We start from the raw sequence: 25,545 nt of genomic DNA on the forward strand, positions 1-25,545 counted from the left end.
ACTCTAGACTGAGTACAACAAGGAGCAGGTCACAAACCTCCAAAAATTACCGTATTTTTGTCATGCTCTCAAAGCACACGTATGTCGCACTTTCCTCCTGCATGATAATCTCAGAATTATTGGCAAGGGTTAGGCCCCTAATTTGTCAGCAACACAGCCTATGGCACTGAACAGTGTTTTCTCACTATTTCTTTAAGCATACCTTTATTTCACCCACAGTTTCTTTTTAGACTATAAATTCGCTGATGTAATCTTACCTCTCACACAACTGTCCAACTGATTTTATTTTTATTAACCAATAAAAGAGGCTAACCTCTCCTTGCAGACAGTACTGTTTCTGGTCACTCACCTGCATGGGGAAGTGAATCAATTTAGTCACACAGTACTTGTATTTCATACACAACACTGGTTTCCCAGTGATTAAGTGGAAAAACAAGATTTTCTAGTTCTCATCTAAAAAAGCCTCTGGCTTTGTGGCTAGCCTGCTTTTGCCATGCTTCACGAGAATGACCAAAAACTTAATAAAACCATAACAAAAAAGGGAAGAACTATTTTAAAAGACAACACTGTACCTTTTGTAAAATTATCTTCTTTAATAAGCACCTATACAAATACCTAGCAGACATGCAGAATAACTACATCCTCACACTCGTATGTGTTTTTAATTTGTTGAATTACCTTGTCTGCATCTACTTTTCCCCTGATAAATTCCTTCTTCCAGAACTCCAGTGCCTGCTCCAGAGTCAAACCGATGCCTTTCAGGAAGAGCCCGTACTGCATACGGCCTCCGTGCCGGAGATGGTGGTTATCACGCAGGGCTCTGTGCAACTGCCGCATGCAAAGTGGGAACGATTTCACAGAAAGCTGTCAAGAGAAAAAATGGTTTAAGACATACCGATCATTTTTAGGATATAAGCTTATTGTGATGAATCATTAGCTCCACTTGAAAATGCCAATGGCTGAGAAGATACGGATGTGCAGGGTGCCTAGGAACTAATGATAACACAAAAGTGTCATTAAACTATCAAATACAACAACCCTCTTGAGAAGAAAATCCAAAAGACAGTAGCACTGGTAGTAATACCGAATATCTTCTGCCCAGTGTAACAAAGGCATAATTGCTGTCAGGAAAGATACATCCACAGTTATACTTCAATGCTTCTTGCTTCTTCCTTATTTTAGTTTCTGGAATGGCAAGGTGACTTGTGTTTGAGATTTTTGGTTTTTTGTTTGTTTATTTGGTTGGTTTAGTTTTTATTTGTTTGTTTTGGTGCTGTGTTTATTTGTTTAAACATCTTTTAGAAACTACAAGCAAGAGTAAAATCCATTGCAGCTCATCTACAGACTTTTTATCTGAAGAATATTATTTCTTATAAAGCAAGACCTCAGAAATGAAAAAATGTGATATCCAGGTTTACCGGGGTTTTGCACCACCAAAGAAACCTTGCCATGGATACTGAAAACAAACTATTTCTAAGTTCAGATAAAAAAAAAAGACTTGGAATAAATTTAAGTTGCAATATTGTTAAGTATGAAAATATTGTTGAACTCTGTGATTATGTTAGGCATTTGTGAAAGTACACACAATTAAGCAGCAAATTAAGCAAATTCACTATAGCTCCAGTCTAAATTTTGATTAGATGCACTTTCAGTTAACTCTTCCCTTTTAAAATTTATCTCGACTTCATTTAAGCCATTCTCAACAGTTACACAACAAATACTGAATTTAAAAAAAAAAAAAAAGAGCTATATTGCCTGTACATAAGGAGTTTGACCTTAAAACATATTGAACTTATTATATAACTCAATAAGCACAGAGGACTTACAGCATCGATGTGTTCTAGAGAGATTTTTCCAGTGTTTTTTTGTGCACTGTAATCCGGGCCAACGTAAGAATGGCTGGAAAAAAAAAAAAAAAGCAAACAGTATAGCATCATTTAAAGCTTTCACCGTTCAAAAAAAAAGTTTACAAATTTAAGAAGAAATTATTTTACCAATTAAGGGCTACAAATATTTTACAGCAGACAAAAACAGGAACAAAGTAATAGACAGTTATGTAAGTAGTTTGGATTTACAGAATCAGAATTAAAAGTCCGTACGATCAGTCAGTCCCTTCCTCTATCTGAAGGGAGTGGTGAGAGGTCATTCAGAATTTAGATCACAGAATCACACTGTTGTTGAAGTTGAGACTTCTGAGGATCATCTACTGCAACTTCCCTGCTCAAATCAGAATTAAATAGAGCTGGTTGCTCAGCGTCTCATCCAGCTGAGTTTTGTGCAGCTCCAAGGACAGACTCCCCAACCTTTTGGGCAACCTATTCCAGTGTTTGACAACCCTCTCATGTAAAGTGTTTTCTTATGTTTAAAGGGAATTTCCTTTATTTCAGTTTGTGCCTCTTGCCTCCTGGCCTATCAGTGGCTACCACTGAGAAGCATCTGGCTCTGTCTTCTTTACACCCCCATAAAAAGCATCTATTTATACATATCAGCAAGACACACACACACACCCTGGACCCTCTCTCATCCATGCTGAACAATCCCAGCGCTCTCAGCCTTTCCTGATGTACATTGGGAAGCCCAGGATTGGACTCAACTCTCCAGAATTGGCCTGAACAGTGCTGAGCAAAAATGAAGGACCTGCTCCCTTGACCTGCTGGCAGTGCTCTGCCCAATGCCACCAGGAGACAGTTTTCCTCACTTCAAGGTACATTGCTGGTTTACAGTCAGCTTGATGTCTATCATGACCCCAAAGTCCTCTTCTGCAAGCCTGTTTCACAGCAGCCTGTACTGGTCTATATGGAGTTATTCCTCCCCAGATGCAGTGCTTGGCATTTCCTTTTGTTGAACTGTTGACCTTGAGGGGATTGCTATCATTTCCCCAGCCTGTCCAAGTTGCTCTGAAATTCTTCTGCCTGCTACCTTGCTACTTGTGCAGCATTAAAAAACACTTATCTATTGCTATGATCATTTCCTGGGATGGAAAAATAAAAACTAAGCATCTGCTTCTTAAGTGTACCAATAAAAAGCTGAGAAGGCTTTTACTGCAGTACTGACATAAAACCACGTTAACTGCTGATAGCTCACTGGCCAAGATAGCACAGGACGTGGTACGAGCTGCCTCATCTTTCAATCATATTCTAGCAAAGCTACTTCTGATACCCGAGCTAAGCTCAAGTAACCCTACATTACATCAGGCACATAGACACCATCGCTGAAGTCATTTCAAATCAAACACAAGCACCATTAGGTGCCCAGCTTTTGCTTTTAACTATACAGACTTCTTGAACGAGGATGTGCGGTGCTGCAGAACAGGCCAGGAGAGATGGCCACAGCAGAACCCTGAGCTGACAATACAGCAGGCAATAAAGCAACCACAACGTGTCTTTAGATACAGTATACTGGACTAAAAAAAAAACAGTGCAAACTCTGGGTAAGAACACATTCCTTTGATTTCGTAAATAATTTGCAAAGATCATTTCATAAACTTTCTGGAGGCAGAAAGAGATTACCTCCTGAAAAAAGGAATTCAGCTAAATGATGCTCCTAGGTGTTACTGATTATTTTGCAACCCTTCTACATTGTAATGCATGAAAAACATACAGCTGAGGGTTGATTTTACCACAGTGCAAATCACTTGCTTAATTATATGTGTATTCATTGGTTCTTTAATCTCGTTTTGGTATAAATTGGAGCACTAGACAAGCTTATTGTCCTTAATAGTTGTTGTTTTTCATTACACAACAGCGGATAAATAATGTAAAAAGAACTTGAGCTGTGTATGCCTATTATTACTGATGTTACTGATGCAGTAGCTGCATTTCCTTGTAGAACCACATCTGCATCACTTTACTTAGACAAGCTACAAACACAACAAAAATCACTGTCCCAAAGATATTACAATCTAAGCACGGAACAACAGAAAACTGCTGTCGCTTTGGCAACCTCGTTTTATTTTGTATTACAACCGGTTAGGAAAGTGACCACTCAGTCACTTCTCACATCCTCATATGTGTGCTGGTAACCTCAACTGCTCTACCATTATCCCTTTTGATTATCTGCTTGTACCCTACAGTACTTACTACGATCATACCAGTAGAGGCATAAAAATTACCCAGCTAAAGACAACCGCTTCCTAGCAAGCTAGAAAAGATCAGCCTCGGGAAGAGAGGCTTCAGAAGTCACTGCTGAAGAAAGAATACTGAAGAGTGAATATTCTTTGAAACTTCCTGACTCAAAGGCCAGCCATGGTAAAACCACCAAGTTTTTACATGATAAAAACACCTGTCTCGAGGAAGCACAACACATCAGAGCTTTTGGATTTGCAGCTTTGTGTAACAGGTCTGATTGTCTACAGCAGGACTTCTGTCGGTCCCTTGACTTCATCACAAGAAAACAACGCTTTCCTGTCTTCATTGATTGCCATTATTTTCTCTACAATCCTACTGAAAGCCTCAACAACCTTCCAAAAAAAAAAAAAAAAAAAAAAATTAAAAATACCCTTTGTCCTATGAATAATGGTCATCATTTTTTCACACCACTAAACATCGCCAAACAGCCTCCCACATCGGTTTGTGTTGCTTTTTCAAAACAGACAGGCTTCCAATCACCCTCTCTTCTCTTTTTTTTTTTTTTGCTTCCAGTTTTCTTAGCTCTTGTTCTGGACTTTTTTTTTTTTTAATTCCATATAGTTTATATGGGTACTTTCTGATCAGATTTTACTCACCTAGAAATATTTATAGCTCTTCGTAATTTCTTTTTGTGGCTTGCTGGAACATAAGCAGGCAATGTCTTCTCCTTTCACTTTAAAATAGCCTTATTTTTCCTCCATAGAGAAATTCCTGCATCTCTCCATTCTGCCTGATTCAATCACACAAAAACCGTCTGAAATCCAAAAACCTAGTAACCAAAAGAATTCTAAACTTACCTTGCAACTAAAGATCAATACCAAGTTCAAATAACAATTCTGAATGGTTTGAGTTTTTTTGTAATTCTTCAGTGAAGTTCTGTTGTTCTTTTTTTTTTTCTTTTTAATTAACATATGTGATGTTTTTAGATGTAATCTATTTTTAGACTTTCTTTCAAAAGTACTCCCAGGACATGCAGAATAAAAACAGGCATTCTTTTCTATTAAATTTGTATAGAATATAAGGATAATAATACAACTGATTCAAAGCCTGCCTTCAGGCAGATTGAAAAAGAAGAAGGAAAGAAAATGCAGAGTCCTGTACAGGAACAAAGTACTGCAATTTGGGGTCAAAAAGCAGAAACAGTCAGTAGTTACAAGGAACAAAACTGCTTCTATTAGCATTTACACATTTTTTCATTGTAAATTTATGTTCTTGCACAGGACCCAGCTCTAAATACATTCTCAATACATTTTACACAGGAAAGCAATTACAGATACATATTTTGTAAGCATTTTAGGAGACAAAAAATATTAAGTTTTGTAATGGCTTTGGGAAGCGGGTCACATCCTGCAGAATTATTAGAATAGTAGTGATGCTGGTTTGGGCAAACAATGCTAGGAAACATTTAAGCCATTAATGCAACACCATCTGCAAAATAATTTTAAGAATACAAAGGAAGAAAAGCTTGTAAGTATTTTTTTAATTTACGCAATTCACACAAAACTGGTTGTATCTGTGTAATCCATATTATTCTTTGTGTCTGCCTTCAGGAATTCAAGAAATAGGGGGGAAATCAAAATTATTCATAATTCTTGACTAATATCCAATGTGTTTAAAACAGTAAGACACACAAAGCCAAAATGTCATAAAAGATAAGGTGGCAATGCTTAATATTCATATAGTTACAGATGTATTTATGATAAGTAAGCCGAGAAGAATAAAACTGATAACTAATGCTACCGTTGTAGGGTAAAATTCTCCTGTAATACTGAATTACATTTCCTGTAATACTGCACGACAAACTATTTAAAGTTCCACTAAGCCAAATAAAATATGTGAGCATTAAAAAAATTGCAAGACTACCCAATGCCAGTTTTGTTGTGACAAAGTCAAGTGCAGTTCATGAAAGAGACCCACTGAGGAGTCTAATGACAGAAAACATTTCTGAAGATGCCTGGGAACACTTGAGGGAAGGTGAAGACCCTGAGCTGGAAATGGCTGGAGTTTAGGACACTGCTGTAGGTGAAGGAAGAGAAGTGCTACATTTGCTTACTTCTTGCTTTATTTCATGATTTAAGCATTCCATTTGCTGGGAGTTAAATTCTCAATGACTGCTCAAACATGCATGTACATTTGTATTGTTATTGACCAAGCAGAAATCTCCATTGTGTCCACATTTCCAATAGTAGAATTTCTGTCTTTCAAATAAACACCTGTAGGACCATTCTGGCAAGTACAGTGTTTATGACACCACAGGATGCAGTGAGGATATGAAGGACACACTGCAGATGTTAATGATAGGAAATGACACCAGTCTCTTACAGTGTGCATCCTTCTCTACTTATGAGAATTAGAAGTGAGAAGGAGGGTGGACATGGGGACATAAGTACTGTGCTATTCTTTTTTTTTAAAAAAAAAAAAATCTAGTCTTGCAAAATAACGGGTTTCTGCACTGCCTTTGAAAACTATAATTTAAGAACAGAACTAATAGAAACATATAAATGTTGGTTGTAAAGGATGTCGGAAGACCGTTTAGTTCCACATCCAACTTTAAGCAGGACTATGGCCAACACCAGTTAGGTCAGCCTTGGCTTTTTCTAGCTAGGTCATAAGAATTTCCAAGAGTAAGATTCCCCATCTCTGGGCAATGTGCTGCATCATAATGCTAGTAGAAAGATTCTTCCTCATGCCAGATCTGAACTCCCCAAGCTGCTTCATGTGACCACTGACATTTGTTATACCGATAACACCATCAAAAATTCCATACTGTGCAGTTTGCCCTTAGAGCTGTAGGCTGCTATGTGATTATCGCTAAGCCTCCCTTCCACCAGATTAAACAAAGCCAATTCAGCCTCTCCTTTTAATTCATGTACAGGCACAGTCCTACAGTAGTTTGATGGGATTACATATCACAACTTTTGTCTGTCTTTGAAACTATGCCTGCTGAAGGTTTTAAACAGTAACGTCATGACCCTGTAATTTTACCATAGAACTTCCTTTGAATATAGGAGCTACAAAAGTGTTCTTCTTCTGCATTTCGTCAAAGTTCCCCTTTCTATTAAAATAGCTAGTTTTAGCAATTCAAATCTCTTCGTACAGCCTACTGTGAGCACATGAAATCCCTAAACATCAAATAATTTAACTTTTTAACTAAAAGGTGTTTTAACTACAATGTTCTCTTCCCCACCCACCCGCCCCAGTCTAGTACAATCAGTATTAAAGAGCGCCAGTGAAAGAGAGTATGACAAAAACAACACCTAGGTTGCAGATAAAATATGTATTTAGTCTAAACTAGTCCAATCACAAAACGTTATGCCCATTTAAAAAAAAAAAAAAAAAAAAGCAGCATGGATTAAAATGCCTACGCAGACTTAATCCACAGTAAGGTAACCTCTTTTGAGGAGTAGCTAATTTAAAAAGTCACGAGCAGATACGAACAGCTGCCAACAAATGTGCAGTGCGTTAATAACCACACAATGCTCTCTAACTTTCAATTGTGTGCTCTTTTCATATGTTTCTATCTCAGCTTTTGCTCCCCTGATAAAGCACAATTGGCACATGCCGAAAGTAAAATACTGCTCTAAGAATTCACACACTGAAGGAAAACAAAAGCCTGCAACTAACTAATATTCTCCTTTTCTATGAGCAAGATAAAGAAAAAATTAATCACGGATTCATGGAAATAAGTAACAGAAAATGCCTATTTGGTCATCTGTTTGTTCACTGCCAAAGCCTATTTTTCAAGTTGTAAGGCTTGATGTACCTTATTTATTTTAGAGGAACTTGCCAGAAGACAATGAGGACACATTTGTGTAGGTTTTTTTTTCAACTGAGGACAAAATGTACTGGGAATAGCTCCTCTGTTTTCATAAACGTAAAATAAGATTACATCACCAGGTACGAAACATTCATATTAAAGTTAGCATTAAAATGTGCAAAAAATGCCTTTTTTGCATAAACATGGGATTTCAGGTTCTATGAAACTTCAGATTCCTCAGTAATTACTCCTAGAGAGCATAATTTATCAAAAGTTAACCTAATAGCTCTTCAGGTTCAAATGGATAAAGGTATGCCACTGAGGCTTGTTTTGGAAAATCCCAGCAAGATGTATAGTAATAAATCCATGAAAGGTTATTAGCATTCAAAAGTAGTCCCTAACCAGCAGAGTAACAGTTACACTGCACTTTTTTCGCTCACTGCTCTTGAACAAAGTTCAGTTATATGTCAATAAGCTATTTTTCCTATTCTCATTTACACTAAAGCGATAAAATATGAAGCTGTTCTTAAGTAATAAAAACGATGAAAAAATTTGAATCAAAATAAAATGCTTGTGTTTTTTAGGTACAGATACCTGAAGCAGCAGAGCACCACAGGAAACGAACAGCATACTAACTAGGTCTGCATCCTAATTCAGGTACAGTGCTGGCATGATGGAGCCTGGCTGCTTCCATTTCTAATTCATTTAGCATCATTTCAGTGACCTTAATGCAGAGCTGTATAACATTAAAAACAGAGCTTTCATTACTGACGTTCAATATTCTACCTTAAATTTCTACCCTTAGAGATTATAAAAATTGAACTGCAGAAATACGTGAGCAACCCAATCTAACTGGATTGGCTCTGAGCAGGGGTTTGATAATGTGATCTCCTGAGGTTCACTCCAAGTGAAATAATTCGATGATTCTAAAACAACGCAACTCCCTCTCGTTGTATGGTTTTTGTCTTCCTCCATACTACCATAGTAAGAGAACTCTCCCAAACAGCATAACATGGTAAAAAGCAATCACATTTATAAGACAGATCTATGCTAAACCTGAAGAATATCTAAAAAAGTATTTTTTCTTACTTGTCTGCAAACACATTCAAAGAAACTAGAATGCTTCTATCCTTTCCTTTTTTTGTTTGTCTTAGTTTTGGTTGTGTTTTGTTTTTTGTTTTTGTTTTTTTTTTTTTCCCCAGTCAAAACCAATCACACAGATAAAGCACCTGAAAAAAGCTGTAGGTTATTGTACTGTATGAGTAGAATAAGCCTCAGTGCTTTCTGTTTATGGTACCTGAGATGATTAAGCAGAGGTTGTAGTCTCTCGTCAGACTGTATGGAAGGCAGTGATCGTGCTGTCAGCTAGAAGAAAAGAGAAGTTCAATTAATAAAGCAGAACTTTAAAAAGTATAGCACAAGGCAGGAATAATGCAAGAAATCACCCTCTATAGCCACCACTTTAAACATCATTCCTAAAACATACTTTCTCCTACTAAAAATTATTTGGCACAGCCTTCCATTATCTGAAATTAGCAGAAATGTTTATAGATTAACAAAGTTAAACAGTGAAAAATAGTTTTACTATTTTATTTACTAAAACTACAATGTTATTTGAATTAAATAGCAAGACATCACTAGAAGTTGAATTCTTTTTCCAACCATTTTTGGACTAAAAGTCATATTTTACCTAGACAGACTTCTAGCAATCATGTAGCGTAAATATAGTCCATTAAGCTGTGTTATATACAGTTTACATATGTGTATAAAGATTTACTTAACATTTATCACTTCATGACTTTTATATAGATGTGCTTCTCTGTGCACACAGTTATTGCTTTTTATGGGAACCGTGTATTTTGCAATAAGATCCAAATATGCTTTTTTTTCTTCCAAATATTTCAAATAACTAGTTAAGACATTAATTTTTTCTGAACAAAATATATCTAGTAGCATATAGATAAAATACACATTGCAGTATTTAATAATATCAGTTAATTGGCATATTAAAAAATGCATGTATTAAATTTGCCTGATATTACATGCGTATCAACCTTTACCTGTAAAGGCTACGAGACAACAGTTCTGATAATGCTGATGTCTACATAACATAATATTAGTATGCCTTTCGTGATGCTATTGCTGCCCAGTTGGGTTATATTTTGAAAATTATCTTCATACAAATGTAAAATGTCAACTTATTTTACGTTACATGAATCACCATCAACTTTTAAGTATTTCACAGGTAACCTAAAGTAACATACATACAGTTATCCATACATCTTTTAAATCCTTAGAAACAAACCCAGACTTGTAGCACCAGCAATGCAGCTCTATTTGTGTTTGCTGGCTCCAGCACACAAAGCAAAGCACTGAAGTAGGAGTTCTCCAAAATGCAGCTCCTCTAAGCCTCGGGTAACCCCAGCACACCCATCTGGTCCAACTGTTGTCATCAAGAGTCTCAGCAATCCATTCACCTTTACAACAGGCTGGTACCTTGGCAATTTAAGCATTACCTGTATTCCCTTACTATTCTTAAGCTAGGTTGAGATACATACAGCATACTACAAATTCATTAAGCTTTATGTTATTTATTCAGAAGTTTATTTTGAATAAAAACCTCATTTTCTTACTGTTGAGTGCTAGAGGCCCATAAAGTGCTAACTGAAATACTAGTTATTCCATATTCATGCCCTCTATAACAACAATCTAGTTTTGGTTTAAACACACCCAGACAACCAGAAATTTCTGAATAAAACTTGGAAGCCCTCTAAAAGCTGGTTAAGTTATTACACTGTGCTAAAAACAGAACAGAGTCTGAATTGCCTGAAACACCAGCTGCTTCTCTTGCTATTAATACTTAGCTGATACACAGAACAAGATTTGTGTGCGCACTCACACACACAGATTTTTACCTGAGACAAGCGCATAGTGTTTTTCTCTATACTGTACCAGGAGAACAAATTTTCATCTGAAACATCACCGAATGTATTGGCATGGCTTGCTTAGATCATTGTTTAGACAACTAATCCTTCATACTACACGAGGAAAAAAACATTTTTTTCTTGTTTATACAAACAGCAGACAATGTTTTTGAAAGCCACACTGGACAGTAGTGTAAGAAGCAAACACCTTTCAAAGCACAGTGAAATTCAAAAGCTGAAAAAATATTGATATTGTCAAAGTTATATATACCATAAACTAAGTCACATATAAATGTTATTGATGAACAGAGAGACGCTGTCTTAAAATTCATTTGGGAGCCTTGTAGGAACTGAGGTAGAACCAAGGACTGGCGATCTCTGGGTTTAATCAAGTTTTACTTTGATGTTGCAGTGAAAGAATACAGAAGTGGCCTGTGCAGCCCGTTTCAGGAACCACTGCAAAGGGCATAATCCCTTTATCACTGTGAAGTATAATCCCTTCGAGTCACAAGAAAATCCACACCAACAGTGTTTTCTTCTTTTTTCCTTGTCTATTTTTCCCTCTGTGATTATGGAATCCCCAAGTGTTAGCAGCAAAATAAATCCTGATTTCCTCCTTTATGTTGCCTGGAAAATCAGGATAAAGATTTCTGCAGAATATGCCCCTGTGAAAATGAGATCATCCATCTTTCCACGATTACAACACACACTTTGTTAGGTTCATTCAAGTGTTTATTTTCAGGAAGATGTGGGATCCTCACGACATTTCCATCTAAATCATCTCCTCAACACAGTCTGCAGCCATCAGGAGCCTGTTTTGGTTTGCCAGGTTTGGTTCAGGACAGGACGACCAACTAAATATGATGTGCTAAATGCTACCCTTACCAGGAACACTTCAAGAGAAAAAAGGAGGAAAAAATTATACTCAGGGGTGTTTCTATGGATGATTCTGCATGGACAAAGAGAACAGACCCCAAGATATCAAGCCTTCCTCTTATTCCTTATTCTAGTAAATAAAAGAAGATGCACATGGATCCTGCGTAAGGACAAAAGGTGGGGGAAAAAAAAAGAAGAAAAGAAATGAAAAACCACTAGAGGACTCTCATATGAGACACCATTGCAGGCAAAGCTGATTTGTTCAGCTGAAACTTAAAAGAGATTACCAGCCTGAAGCGCTGCCATCACTCCTGTCTGTATCTCTTCCAGGACAGCGAGGTATTTCCCTTGCTATTGGTATTTCCCAACTGCTACTCAATCACACAAACGAAGAACAAAAAATGAAAGCATTAAAGTGTTGAGTAAAACATTCTCACACATCGGAGTAATATATTGTGAAGGAAAAAGGAGGAGATTGATGTAGAACAATCCATCCTCTGCTTTGAGCAGATGACTCGGTAATGCCTGTATGAAAACATACCGAGTGTCAGAAAAGGAGCGCTTACAGGTTTGCTTACAGGTGTTTCATCCTTTGCAGAAATAAATCATCTTGTTAGCATCACCTTTCTTGAAACAGTAGTTTAATTTAACCACAAAAGCATCTTTTAAAACTACAGAAGACGTATTTTAGCTTGCAAAACATCTCCTTCTGGCCAAGGCTTAAGATCTGAGCACCCTGCTAGGGTGTAGGTTGCTCTTTCCACCCTATCTTTGAAAAATGGCAGTACACTTTTGTAGATGGCCAAGTTACCTGGCTCTTTCCTGATCCTCGGTTCTGGGTGGTTTTGTTTAGTTGTGTTGTGTGTTTTGTTTTGCTTTCCCCTGAAGAGCACTGTAATTCATGTCAACGTAGCAGCACAGACATTTCTTTATATTGCAGCTGCCAGAAGAACCCACTAAAGTTTTATGGTTTGTTCTTTTTTGTCGATTTCTCTTAAAATATTTTTTTATTGATACAGCACGTTTTCTGTTAACTTACCTGGATTATAAATATAAAAGGTGAAAATCTTGTAAGGTGTAAGGTCTTCCCGCACAAGCAATTTTTTTCTGAGCCACACTGTAAATACAATTAGGTTTTACAAAGGTGGTGGCAAATGAACACCAGTGGTTTTGAACAGCTAAGAATTATTGTAGAATCACAGAGTCTTTTAGGTTGGAAAAGACCTCCAAGATCATCAAGTCCAACCATTAACCCAGCAAGAAATAACCAGCTAAGAACTGTCCTTTTTCAACAGCAATTTGCTACAAGAAAAACATAATCCCAACGACAGAATCCCAACAGATTCTGCAGCTTTTTTTCCATCACTCTGAAACCAAATTCTGACAAATTCTCGGAAGCACAGCCCTGCCTTCACCTACATTAGGCATTGAGCACAGAGATCATCTAAAGAGGAGGAAAAAACATGCTATTCAATGTGAGATACATAAAAGACATCAAGACGTTGTCAGGTTAGGAACATAGCTCCCACTCTAATCATGTGGAAGCAGTTTAATTTCAAGAGAACATAAAAGACTGCAGACTTCAGATATTCCCAGCTGAGAGACCAGGGTGATGAGAAGAGCAGGCAGAGCAAGCCTCGGACATGAGGGCATCTCACAGCTGACCCAAAATCATGGAAGCTGTCAGGAGAGACGCAGATCATTAAGGCAAACTAAGCACCACGTTGTCAGTGTCACAACATTTAAAAAGGGGAATGGAGGAAGAATACTGAACAATGAGGGAAAGGAAAGAATAAAGTGAAGGCTGAGACAACCTAGGTCCAGCTTCATGGGACCCTCCCATAATTCTCGCCCCCATCTCTTCAGGGGAGAGGAAAGAAACCACAATCTTCAGGCATTTGAAATAATCTGAATTTCCAAGAGGCAGCTTTCTACAATTTTGACAAAATTCAGTCATCTTTTTATACGACCTGGTGAAAGCACAAGAGTAAGAACCTGATTTTTATTTTCTATTGAGCTCTGTGCAACAGCCACCTCTCCAGCGAGCGCAGTGCTGTGTTCATGGCAAATGAACAAAATGACATTCCCATACTGCTCCAAGAAGGCAATGGTTTGAGAATGTAGGAAGGAGGCAAGGACTGGAAAACTATATAAATATAGGAATTAGTTCAGATTTGGTTGGGGTATTTCAAGCAATAATAAGGGCAAAAGGATGACAACTCATAGGCTGGCATCTAAGAAAGAATTTGTAGTTTCTTCTTGCCCCCGTGCAAACTTGAACCAGCAAGTTACTGAAAACTTCGTACAAAGTTCAGAAAAAAACTGACACAAAGCCTGTTCAGTAGCAGCTCCACACGCTATCAGGAAGGCGTTTTTATACACAGCAATTAAGAACAAGATTACCATGACTCAATTAACTTGTCTCCATTTTTATGAGTGTGAATTTCTTGATTTTGAGGTTATGATGTGAGAGCTATTCGCTCTCTAAGTGATTTTCTGTGCAAAAAAGATAAGAGAATTTTTATTTTCACAAAGAGTTTGCTCTCTAGGCAAGATGTCCTAATTAGCTGCATTGCACAAGAAGATTTTAATATGCTGTCAGACCATTTGATGAATACATTTTTTTAAAAAATCACATTAAATTGGATGTTATTTTGCAAAATGACATGGAAGGCTTACAAGGAAAGCACAGCAAGAAGGGTTTTGACAAAGGTTACTTTCAGCTGAAGCTAGTGAATTACTCCAAGCTCCTTCTACAGTAGCCAGAAAAATAAAGTTCTGTTGGGAGGATGCATCAGAGACCCTGAAGCGTACATTATTACCCAGAGTATTGTCTTAGCAGCTAGCAAGTAATCCCAGAACAAGAAGGGGTATCTCAAGACATGCTGTTCGCACACATATCCACCACCAGTGATCTGCCCGTACACAATTAGCCAAGTCCAACTTTCCCCCTTTAACATGAGAGCTCCCTGTGCTGCTGTTCGTGCTGTTTCCTTCATGTTGAAACGAATGTTGTATAGGCAGGCTCGGCGTCCTTTCGCCTCCTCAGATGTTTTCAAACCCAGACAGGCAAGACCATAAAGCACAGGACTCCTATTTAAAGGGTAGGCATTAGGAATCTCAACAAGTGCTCAGTCCCTGGATCATTGTCCTGCTTTTCTCCCAGGTAAATCCCAGAATCATAAAGCTGCTCAGGTTGGAAGGGACCTTAAAGGCCAGCCAGTTCCAATCCCCCTGCCCTGGGCAGGGACACCTTCCACTAGACCAGGTTGGTATTATCCACTGAATGTTCTGTACCATTAGTATAACAGCTTCTAAACCTAGGTGAAAACCACCCAAAGATCCCTAAGTCTTGTTCTCCACCCATATAAATTTATATTTTTTAAAAAAGTAGGCTCAAAGTTGATATACTATTAGCAATAGCAAGAAATGACAGCAAGTCGCTGCAAGTGCCAGGCTCAAAAATATAGTTAATTACCCTGAACATCTATTAGAAAATCTTCCTTCCTACACCTTTGATTCTCAGCTATTTGTTCCCACACCTATTTGTTCCAGATGAGTCCAAGCTTGGAGAATAGTAAAGTGAAGAAGAGAGAGAGAAAGAAGATTAAAAAAAAAAAAAATGAGTAAAATACAACGCTATAGTAGTACCTGCAGCAGTAACACATGCAACATTGCTGCAGAGAATTAGAAATTACCTTTCAAGAAATCAAACAGTTCTGTTATAGGCTGGTAATTCAACACCGGTTTACTTATTTATATCTTTCTCTTGAATTTTTCAAAGAGAGATTATGTTTAGAGATACCTATTTAACATTACATGGCACACTAAAGAGATGGCTTGTTCCGGTTAAATTAATACGAGACAAGCTTTATTCAAAGATGCATCTCCAAAGAAAAACACAGGAAATGGTTTGATTTGAGTTCTTTTCAGATGTTATCATTCCTACAGAATATCAGCTTTTATCTAAAAAAAAAAAAAAAAAAAAAAAAAAAAAACAAACTACATAGTTTGTTACTGACAGCACGGTACAGCAGAGAGGTAGGAATATAACCCACCTCTTCCCATTCACCAGGGATAACTGAAAAATGAGGGAGGGCAGTAAAATGTTTCCTGTGAAAGTAACTTACCTTAGCAACTTTTTCTTTACCCCTGACCTACCTCTGGAGTCTCAGGTTGACCAAGAGAAAAAACAATATGCAGGAGATGCTCAAGACACTTTTGGGAGCCTTTCCTCCATCGCCTCAATCTTAAGATACAGAATAGCTTCCAAATAATGCTATGGAAACATCTAAGTTGTTTTTAGAGACTGTCATACCATTCACTGCATTATTACTGATGCATTATAGATGAAAGTACTCTGTGCATTTCATAGTATTTAGGATCGACATGCATGACATACATACCCAGCACGGTTACAGTAAATACCAGGCCTCTAAATCTCAGTTTTCCTTATGCTGAATCTACCTATGTATGTTTCTCAATGCATATATTCAAAACCATAGCTTTTAGTTTAAAAAGGAAGAAACTATGATATATTGACATTTTTCTTCAGACAAAGCTCTCAGATGAAAATCTTTCTCCCTGAAACCTACTTTCAGACACAAACACTATTTGTTGTGCCTTTTTTATTCCACAATACAGCCTAAACAGTCCCCTGTTTCATGACTAATAGTCATGAAAAGGCTTCTTAATAAATCTTTCATTAAAAACATTGTTAATGAATAGGAATGCATAAACATTAAAGTATCTTCACTTTTAACAAATCTGTTTTAGATAGTGATTCCCTTAACAAGTAGTTTTCAAGCTTATGAACGCTCCAATATTCTTATATGCTGTATGTTAGTGCCTCAGACATCAAAATACTTGCTTTAAGTTGCCATATAATTTCTAGAAAAGCTTCAGACTTCTGGGGAAGCTTTGAAATTTTGAATTGCCTTTTGAATTGAGATTTCAGAACGACAGCTTCACGTGGTCTTCTAAAACCACACCATTTCACCACCACCACGAAACCACGAGATTCTTACGTTGCCAAAACCCACGGACTCCATTTCATTGCGTTTCCCTGTAACATCCAACAAAAGTTGCAGGCTGCCTCGTATCAACAAGACCTGATTGATTCTGAAACATCAACTATCCTGCTAATGCTGTAACAAAATGTCACAATGCAAATGCTATGCAGCAAGGGAACCTGGACCAGGAGAGCGGCGTTTGCATGCTGGCATACCGCTCCACCTAGACAGTTGACATTTTAGCACTGATCAATTTTCTTCGGAAAAAAAAGTTCAGGTTTAACCTTTCACAACAGGCTGCAAATCTCAAGTGTTGTACAAAATTAATAAGTAATTTTGCCGAGGCTTTTTCAGCTATTAGAAGTTATTTCAACAGCACTTCCACTGAAATATGCTCAATAAAAAGCAAAGCAAACAATTAATACCACATTTATCCCATTGGAAGCGGTAGCACAATCTGCATGGAAGGAGATAACATTTTTCAAAACTAACAAAAATGTTTTTGACATGAGAAAATGTTTTTGCAGGGGGCCAATCGGATTTAGCACGTAAAGCATTTATTTTCATATTGCACCACCAAACGCACGGAAGAAAGGAAATAAATAATATAGATTGGAGTTCCTGGGCTCTTAGCAGAAATGTAACAACTCGGTGACATTTTCAAAGGACGGGACAAAGATTTTCCTCATGAATCTCCAGTGATTGATACAGGTATCAATACGAGGCTGAAGTTTGTTTGTTTTTTTTAATTAAATGAATCTCCCAACACTTCTGTCTCGCCCCTTCACAGCAGCACAAACCAGCCCAAAGCAACTCAAAACGTAGAGTGGGCTTTGATGTTTTGAGGAAAGCAAAGCAAAGGCAACAGCTAACTCAAGATTTACTTTAAAAAGGGAAATTCAGCTCAAGATTTACTTTAAAAAAAGAAATTCAGGTCCTAGGCCTTAGCATTTTTTTATTTTACTCTGAAAGGGGGAGGGAGGAGAGAACACTGTTGCCACGAACAGTGCTGAAATGCTGTACCTAAGAATCGAAAAGCTCTATGTAAATAAAAAATACAGCCTAAAATTCATGTTTATATACTAATAAAATTAATGTCTATTTATTTAGGCAGTCAACTCAAGCTGCCAAAGGACAGGTGGCTCCATGGCAGAAGAAACAAACCAGCAGTCGTGAAGACCTTGATTGCCAGCATGTCCTAGATACTTCCCGAATACTTGAAGAACTTTGAAGAGACCGAACTCGACTAATTTCAGCTCAGCGGCTGCCGAATGCGTTCAGAATAATAATTAATGTTTTCCTGAGGCATTTGCGTCTGAAAGAAATTGATTTCTTTTTTTTCCATTTGCAAGTGTCTAGCTTTCATATTCACATTGTGGTATAAATAACATCTGGGTTGAAGATTAATATTTAGTCTTTAAAGCAGAGTTTTTTCAATAATTAAACCTTGTTTAATTGGTAAGTGAACTGTTGCTAGTTTTTGCATCATTACTTGTGGAAATACTCATTTCGCTTGCATGTCTGGGCACAAGTATGTAAATTAACTCATCTCATGTATTTTTTTGCATTCTAATGTAAAGCTAAAGTTGACAGATACCGAGATTCTCATTAGATATTTTTTCCCATAAAACAGATTACAATATTGCAGGAAAAATGGAATTAATACAGTGTCTTTCAGGCTTTAATTATATGGAGATTGAGGTAGCCACTCAGAAAGCTACCTTGTCAGCAAATCCCAACCTTCTGGTAATGCTGCTTGCCAGAACTAGGACGATTCTTTGGGAATTTCAGCAACCGTTTCACCGCTGATTTGGCCTTTACCAGTAGCTTGCTCCACTTTTAATTCAGCCCTCAGTCTTTCTGCTATCTAGTTCCAGATATCTAGTGGTTTTAAAACTAAGTTGAGTGCACTAAAGCATTGGTCTTCACAGCAAGACTGGAAAATAACATCATTTGCTTTAGATCACCACCAGTTTGATACAAGCATTTCACTTGCCTTCAAATATTGCTTACTGCTCTTTGGCTGCATGCAGATTTTGTTTCTTTTTCTAGCAGTATTTCTGAGGAGAAGCTTCTGACTGCTGTCTTGATCCCAGTTCCACAGACAGAATATCCCAGCGCTCCCAGTACTGGGATCTGTTCTTCGGTTCATTGCTGCTGTAATTAACCTCCTTCAAGAGAACATTCGTGGCAGTGGGGAGGAGGGTGGTTTCTCTCACAAGGCAGTGATTTCCTCAAGGTCTTAACATTATCACTGTGAGCCTTCTTCCCATCATTCAAGAGAAGAAAATTAAGAAAAATAACATCCCTGCATAACCCAGTAAAAAAAAATAAAAAATTACTAACCAGTATCACAGAGGAAACAATTAGCCAGAAAGCACGAAAGACTCATTATTGCTTCATTAAGCACCCTCATTAAGTCACATCAGAAATCATGACAGGTTTTTCAACCAAAAACTGCATTAGTCTAGCACTAATTCTACACTCAGTAGCACTAAAACTGTTTTGAGAACAACCCTAAACCATGCCAACAAAGCTTCTCCAAAGGCAAAGACCAAGAGAAGAAACTAGCACCTATAGCCCCACCCAATCCACACCATTAAGATCTCATTTTCCATAGTCATTAGCACTACAACGTGGCTTCATCTACTGCTCTGCAAAGGAAGCCATCCCAAAAAAAAAAAAAAAAAAAAAGAGTTGAAAAGGTATTACATATTTATCATTAATCTTGCCAAACTGTTACTAAAGCCCTATGTGGTTTGGAAGGCAGTGCAGGAAATAAATAGGTCAGGCACTGTATAAAAGTCACAGTTTTATTATCTTCAGAGATTTCATTTTCTTAATAGGATTTTACTACTAGGAACCAATTACTCCATCCTTGTGTCTTATTACTGCACTCAAAAAAAGTTTTCCTTACGTGTCAAAATATGGTCCCGGTTATTTCATGCCAGAGCTGGCCTGAATTCTCGGTGATTTGCTCTACGACACCGTGTGGACTTCTTGTAGCTACAGCCTGTAAGGAAAGCTGTGCCGTTTCGGAAACAGCCTCAGAACTGAAAGCTGCGTCCAGTATTTTCGATGACAAAAAGCACAGGAGATCAGCCAAGTTCTGCTGATCCTCTGATCTCAGCTGCCCACGTATCAAAGATGGTCAAACAGAATCCCAGCTGTTTAAGCCAAAAAACCCCTTTGTAATAAATTAGCCCAGTACCAGGTATTTCTGAACTGCTAGCAGCATCCCTGCTTTCCTTACGAGATCTCAGATTCTCGGAGCATCCCCAGAAGTCTGCATTTTTCACCGGTGACGCAGAGGAATTTTCACAGGTACCGATGTTCAGCAATTGCAGCAAGGCTGTTAAATGCTTACTCAGGAGTTATAAACAAAATAAAACCAGTTGTTAGAAACAAGAGAGCATCTTCCTCTTAGATTGGTTTCAGAGAAAAATAATTAACTAAAAATAATTAGTTTACAAAAACAAAAATACTTGTTTTTAGGGACCAGAATTATTTACCCAGTCTACACTGCCCGAGGCTATGTTCCTATTCTGCCTTTAAATTACAGTGAAGACCCTAATATCTAAGGAAAAAGGATTCCACCACCAATCATTTTCTGTTTAATGAGCTGGTCAAATCTTCATAAATTACTCTTTTTTTCCTTGAGAAAGTTACTCCACCACTTCAGATAAATGAAAGTAATCTTTTGTAATACAAACTTTTTCTTACAGTCTGCGCAATGCCAGCCTCTTACTTTCAAACCTCAAAAGAAGGCGGTTCTGAATTTCAGTGTTTCATCCTCTCCACACGTGGGTACTGCTTGGAAATAACTGCTGCACTGCTAAGATTTAGAAAACATCCATCTTCTAAAAGGAAAAAGGCATTCGGAACATTTTTGCTTAGTTGCACATATTTTACAATATTGACTTTTTTTTTTGAGGTAGAATCAAATGTTGCCAACCCTTCAAAGAGTTTTTAAGCTCCAGCTCCCCATATGTTCAAGTATCAGCTACTACACTCTTATCTATAGTAAATGCAGCTGAAAACACGACAGGCACTCCCATCTCATGCTCCTAAAAAAATACCATAAATCTGAGCCTACTTACCAGCATTTTTAACTATTTTACTTAATCTCAACTCTCAGTTGCCAGCAATGACATTTCCCAGGTATGAGTAAGACTTAGTGTATAAATATTTTCTCTCCAAATCAAAGAAGGACATTCACATTACAGGAAATCACTAACAAAACACATATTTTTTTAAAAAAAATCCTTTTTAAAATGTTAATCATCCAAGTTTACAAATACTACATGTATTTTCCTTCTGAATAAAAACAGGCTGCCGTAAGAAACACTACCCCCAGGTTTCAAGTGCATGAAGCAGAAAACAGACTTCATAAAAACTAATTAACTGGTATTATGGAACACAACAGCATTTCTTGAGAACATAAGTAAGGTAGCAGGACCAGCACTGCATAGAATCACAAAACGGCCTGGGTTGGAAGGGACCTTACAGACCACCTCGTTCCAACTTTTTATAAGCCCCCTTTAAATACTGAAAAGCTGCAAAAAGGTCACCCCACAGCCTTCTCTTCTCCAGGCTGAACAGCCCCAGCTCTCTCAGCTTTTCTTCACAGGAGAGGTGCTCCAGCCCTCTGATGATCTTTGTGGCCCTCATCTGGACCCGCTCCAACAGCCCCACATCCTTCTTGTGCTGGGGGCCCCAGACCAGGACGCAGCACTCCAGGTAGGGCCTCACAAGGGCAGAGCAGAGGGGCACAATCACCTCCCTCGCCCTGAGAACAAGGTGTTCAAGTGCAGCCAAAGCCCAGGGAACTCTTCCCAGCCCACCAGAGCCAGGCTGCTGCCAGCACCTGACCCCAGACCAGGCAGCAGCAAGGCTGAAGAACACCACAGACCCCAGAGCAGGCACCACGCACAGACAGTGTGCATACAAACCATACAAACGGCCTGATCCATTGGCATGTGGTGGCTAACCTCCGTGGCCTGCTGTAGCTGGCTGCGATCTTCCCAAAAGATGCTCCTCAAAGCCCTGGAAGCTGGCAGTGAAAATGCTCTGCCCTCTTTGCCACAAGCACACATTGCTAACAGTCAAGTTAAGTCAAGAAAAATCACGAAGTAAATGCCATGACAACTATTCTGCACGTTTTTCCCAGACAAATGAGGCTAGAGTGCTCTTGCTATTTACACTCACAGATGAGTGTTAGAATTAATAACTTCTGACCATTTTAGCCAATCCCACCAGGTTTGAGCAAGAAAAGAACCCAAAAGAGACCAACTCCTGACAAGTTTCTTGGGAAAAATACTAGGTGAGAGACACCGGCATGTCTCAGAACCAAACACAAACTGTACAGAGTAGCAGACTCTGAAAGGAAAACGCATCCTATGTCAAACAGACGAGAATTTCAGAGCTGACAGTTCGGTTTTGTGCTGATACTTCAGAGTTTAACAATCCCAGGAAACAGCCTCCTGCCCAGATAGCACATAACTGCAAAGAACAGCAGACAGAAATAGAATAACTAACCAGGACCTGAGGTGCACCTCGCACTTTTCAAGGACGAACTTCAAGAACAGGACCCCAGCAAAGCATCAGAGGGCACTACAAACAACGTGTAGGACCCTGACCCTCACCAGCCTGTACTTTTTGCAACTATCAGCTATCTGGAAGAAAGCCTGAAATCTCATCTTTAGCGTATCTGCCTTACTGTAAGATGACTGATGAAATAATTAGACCCCAAAAGGATACAGGTGCATCGTGACTGCAGCACAAGGGCTGTAAAAAGACTATCCAGCCTGTAAACCAACAGTGCATAGAAAAGATATAAGGGACTGGAGCAAAAGAATGCACAGCTCAAAGTAGTGCCAAACCGGGTATTATTATTGCTGTGCTTTGCGACAGAAGCTACATTACAGAAACGTCCTCAAATAAAGGTGGCATTAAAAAAAGTTATGAGGTATTTCTGTTCCTATTCCCAAAACATTCCTTTTTGAACAGCACCAGCACCTTTTTAAAAGCAAGGTCAACATACAGTGATCCAAAATCTGCGAGTATCTTTTGTATTCTCAGTCCAGCGCCCATCAAACCGCAGCTTATGATCCATTGGGAACAGCCCATGAGAACTGGCCAAGTGTTCGATGGCACCAGACAGGGGAAGTTTGGTTCCTCCTGAATTGCAGCAGTTCGCTGCCCCTGAGGCACGGGCAGCTGAGCAATCACAAGGCCCCAAAGGATCTAAGCTGCTCACAACTCCTCGTAGCAAGCTCTCGTGACAGAAAATCCTTGGAGATCTTCAGAAGCCACCTGGACATGGTCTGGGCACCCCGCTCTGGGTGTCCCTGCTTGAGTAGGGGTTGGAGCAGATGCCTCCAGAGGTCCCTTCCCACCTCAGCCATTCTGCGACTCTGTGAAAATAACCTGGGTAGAGGATGGCTACCTGAAATAAACAAACTGATTTATAGATGGTTCAAAGTCATTTTTAAATACAGCATCCAAAATAATGTCTGCATACAATTCATTGGGAAGTGACTAGACCTGATGGGTCAGTCATTTCCTCTGTAGTTTATCATCACCGTAGTAACAAAGAATCACTTGTCAATGAAAGTTGGCTTACTATTTTTTTTAAATTATACATCTTTAAGATTTATCTAGCAGTAGTTTGGTTTTGTTTTTTAAGAGCAAAAAGCTGTAAATACATCAGCTGCCACAATGAGACATCATCAAGACTTGGTAACACCTTCCTTTTCAGAACAGCCGTTATTAGAAAAGCAGACACCAAAAAGGCTCGGGTCAACTTCTCACTAAATTCTGTCAGATGTGTTTCGTTTTTTTTGTTTGTTTGTTTGTTTTTTCAATACCCAAATATTTTCTGATTTCCTGAAATACACTGATGACAAGTTCTACTAAACATACTTTCTATAGCGCTAAGTACATTCTTGCAGTTGGATTTGACGATCTTCATAGATCCCTTCCAACTTTTGTTTTCTGTTCCATCATCCCTATGAACGTAAAAATCTGGACTCCAAATCAGCGCTGTTCTTGGACTTTAATTTCTCTTTTTACTTTGCTCCAAGAGTTACTGAAAATCGTGTGAAAAGCCCTACTCTCCATCCTGCATAACAAAAGTAGCTTCTTTTCACGCCAACTTATGACCTCCTCAAGGCTAAGCCTGTACAGAATATGCAAGCAGGAGAAAAACCATCTGGGACAAGAGCAATAAGGTTACTGAGGTTGGGAAAATAAAATTGTTTTCAAATCTGTACAAGAGAGAATTGAAGAGATTAGGAGAAAACAGAAAATAGCTCTGACAAAATGCCAATCACAGTCCATATATGACACTGTTTAAGGAAGCAAGGATTAATGGGAAATTATTTGTCTAAAAGCTTATCTCTGCTCTTAGAGGGCAACTCGGTAAGTCAAAATGGAAGGGCACACACAACCAAACACTACTGTATTTATTATTATCATTATTATTATCATTATTATCATTATTATTATTATTATTATTATTATTATTATTATTATTATTTCAACCCTTCTGCACCTCATGCCTTTAATGGGTGACAGATGCAAGTAGCTGTACATTGCCTGAGCCTGCCTGGAAGCATCACTGAGAAGCTGAGACCTTGCCTAACATCTGCCCAGCTCTAATTTATCAGATGATTCGAGTACACGCTGGGAAAACGAGGAGAGCACAGATGACTACAATGGGGTATGCTTGGAAAAATAAACTCTGGACTACATTGCCTTGCTCTAATGGTCTAGGTGCTCACACAACAAAAACAAAGGAGTATGAATGAACTCTTCCAGCTTTACGTTCTTATAACACATCTGATAGCACCTCAGGTAACAACCAGCAAGTGGGCTTTAGCTATGGAGAAGGGCAGAGGTAACACCCCAACCAGGCCACTGACAACTTACACCAAGTGTCTAAATCATAAAACAACAAATTAAGTGAAAAGGAACAGCCCTGGAGGTGATAACCATCAGCTCCAACACCACAAATGGCTGAACCCATGGGGGAAGCAGTATGCATGGAAGCCAGGCCACCAGCCAAGACCTGGATGCCTTGAGCAGCTACAGGGCCCTGTTTGGAGCCCATGGTGCCAGTGACAGCTTGACTTGAGGAGAACCCACCTTGTTTGATACAAGTCTGTATTGTTCAAAGAATGTGAGAGAAGGTCACAAAACAGAAATCCTAAAGCAATGTGATGGGTTGACCTCATCTAATGTTCAACTCCCATGCAAGTGCTGGCTGCGGTGGGGCCATTGGAGCCAGCTGGAACCATCGGTGTCTGGCATGGGACGGCCCCAGCCCCTTCTGGCAGGAAAGCGGCTCCCCACTACCAAAACCTTGCCACCTACGCCCAGGGCAAACAGAAATCATTATTTGCCTGCTATAAGCTTCCCACATAGTAAATACAATTTAATATTTATGCAACTGAATGGTACAGTTCAGCATTTGCAACTACCTCAGTCCTAGGATACAATTCTCAATTAAGGTCCTTCCTCAATTAAGGGGAAAAGCGTTTTGCAAAGTGGGAAGAGATTGACTTACTTTGGGGTGCGGAGGTGATTTGTGCGTTTCTTCAACCTAGAAGCCAAAACATCAACGGAGACCCTCCCAGGGTCCCAGATCACCCTCCCATTTCTCTAATAACCATACAAGCGGACCCCGAGGCCTCTAATTCACATACATAAGAGACAGCTTACTGCAGCTGAACATTTCTCTGTACACATTAGTTTGAACAAATACCCTCTGCAGAAAACAGTGAAGAAAATAAAAGGCAGCATGCAGTATTAATAATTTAACATACTGCAATGTTTTTAACTATGTG

General features: G+C 38.7%; 1 protein-coding gene across 1 annotated transcript in view; it reads right to left on the reverse strand.

The window, feature by feature from the left end:
• The window catches only part of PRIM2 (DNA primase subunit 2), a 106,961-nt gene that overhangs the window by 42,718 nt on the left and 38,698 nt on the right, over positions 1-25,545 (reverse strand). Inside the window, exons 8-10 of the mRNA XM_082756528.1 lie at positions 9,182-9,249; positions 1,827-1,899; positions 679-864 (exon numbers count right to left, since the gene is read on the reverse strand). Of these exons, the coding sequence (XP_082612654.1) occupies positions 679-864; positions 1,827-1,899; positions 9,182-9,249 (327 nt within the window). The remainder of the gene's footprint in view (positions 1-678; positions 865-1,826; positions 1,900-9,181; positions 9,250-25,545) is intronic.

This window comes from Aythya marila (assembly GCF_965140915.1).
Source record: "Aythya marila genome assembly, chromosome: 3".
NCBI lineage: Eukaryota > Metazoa > Chordata > Aves > Anseriformes > Anatidae > Aythya > Aythya marila.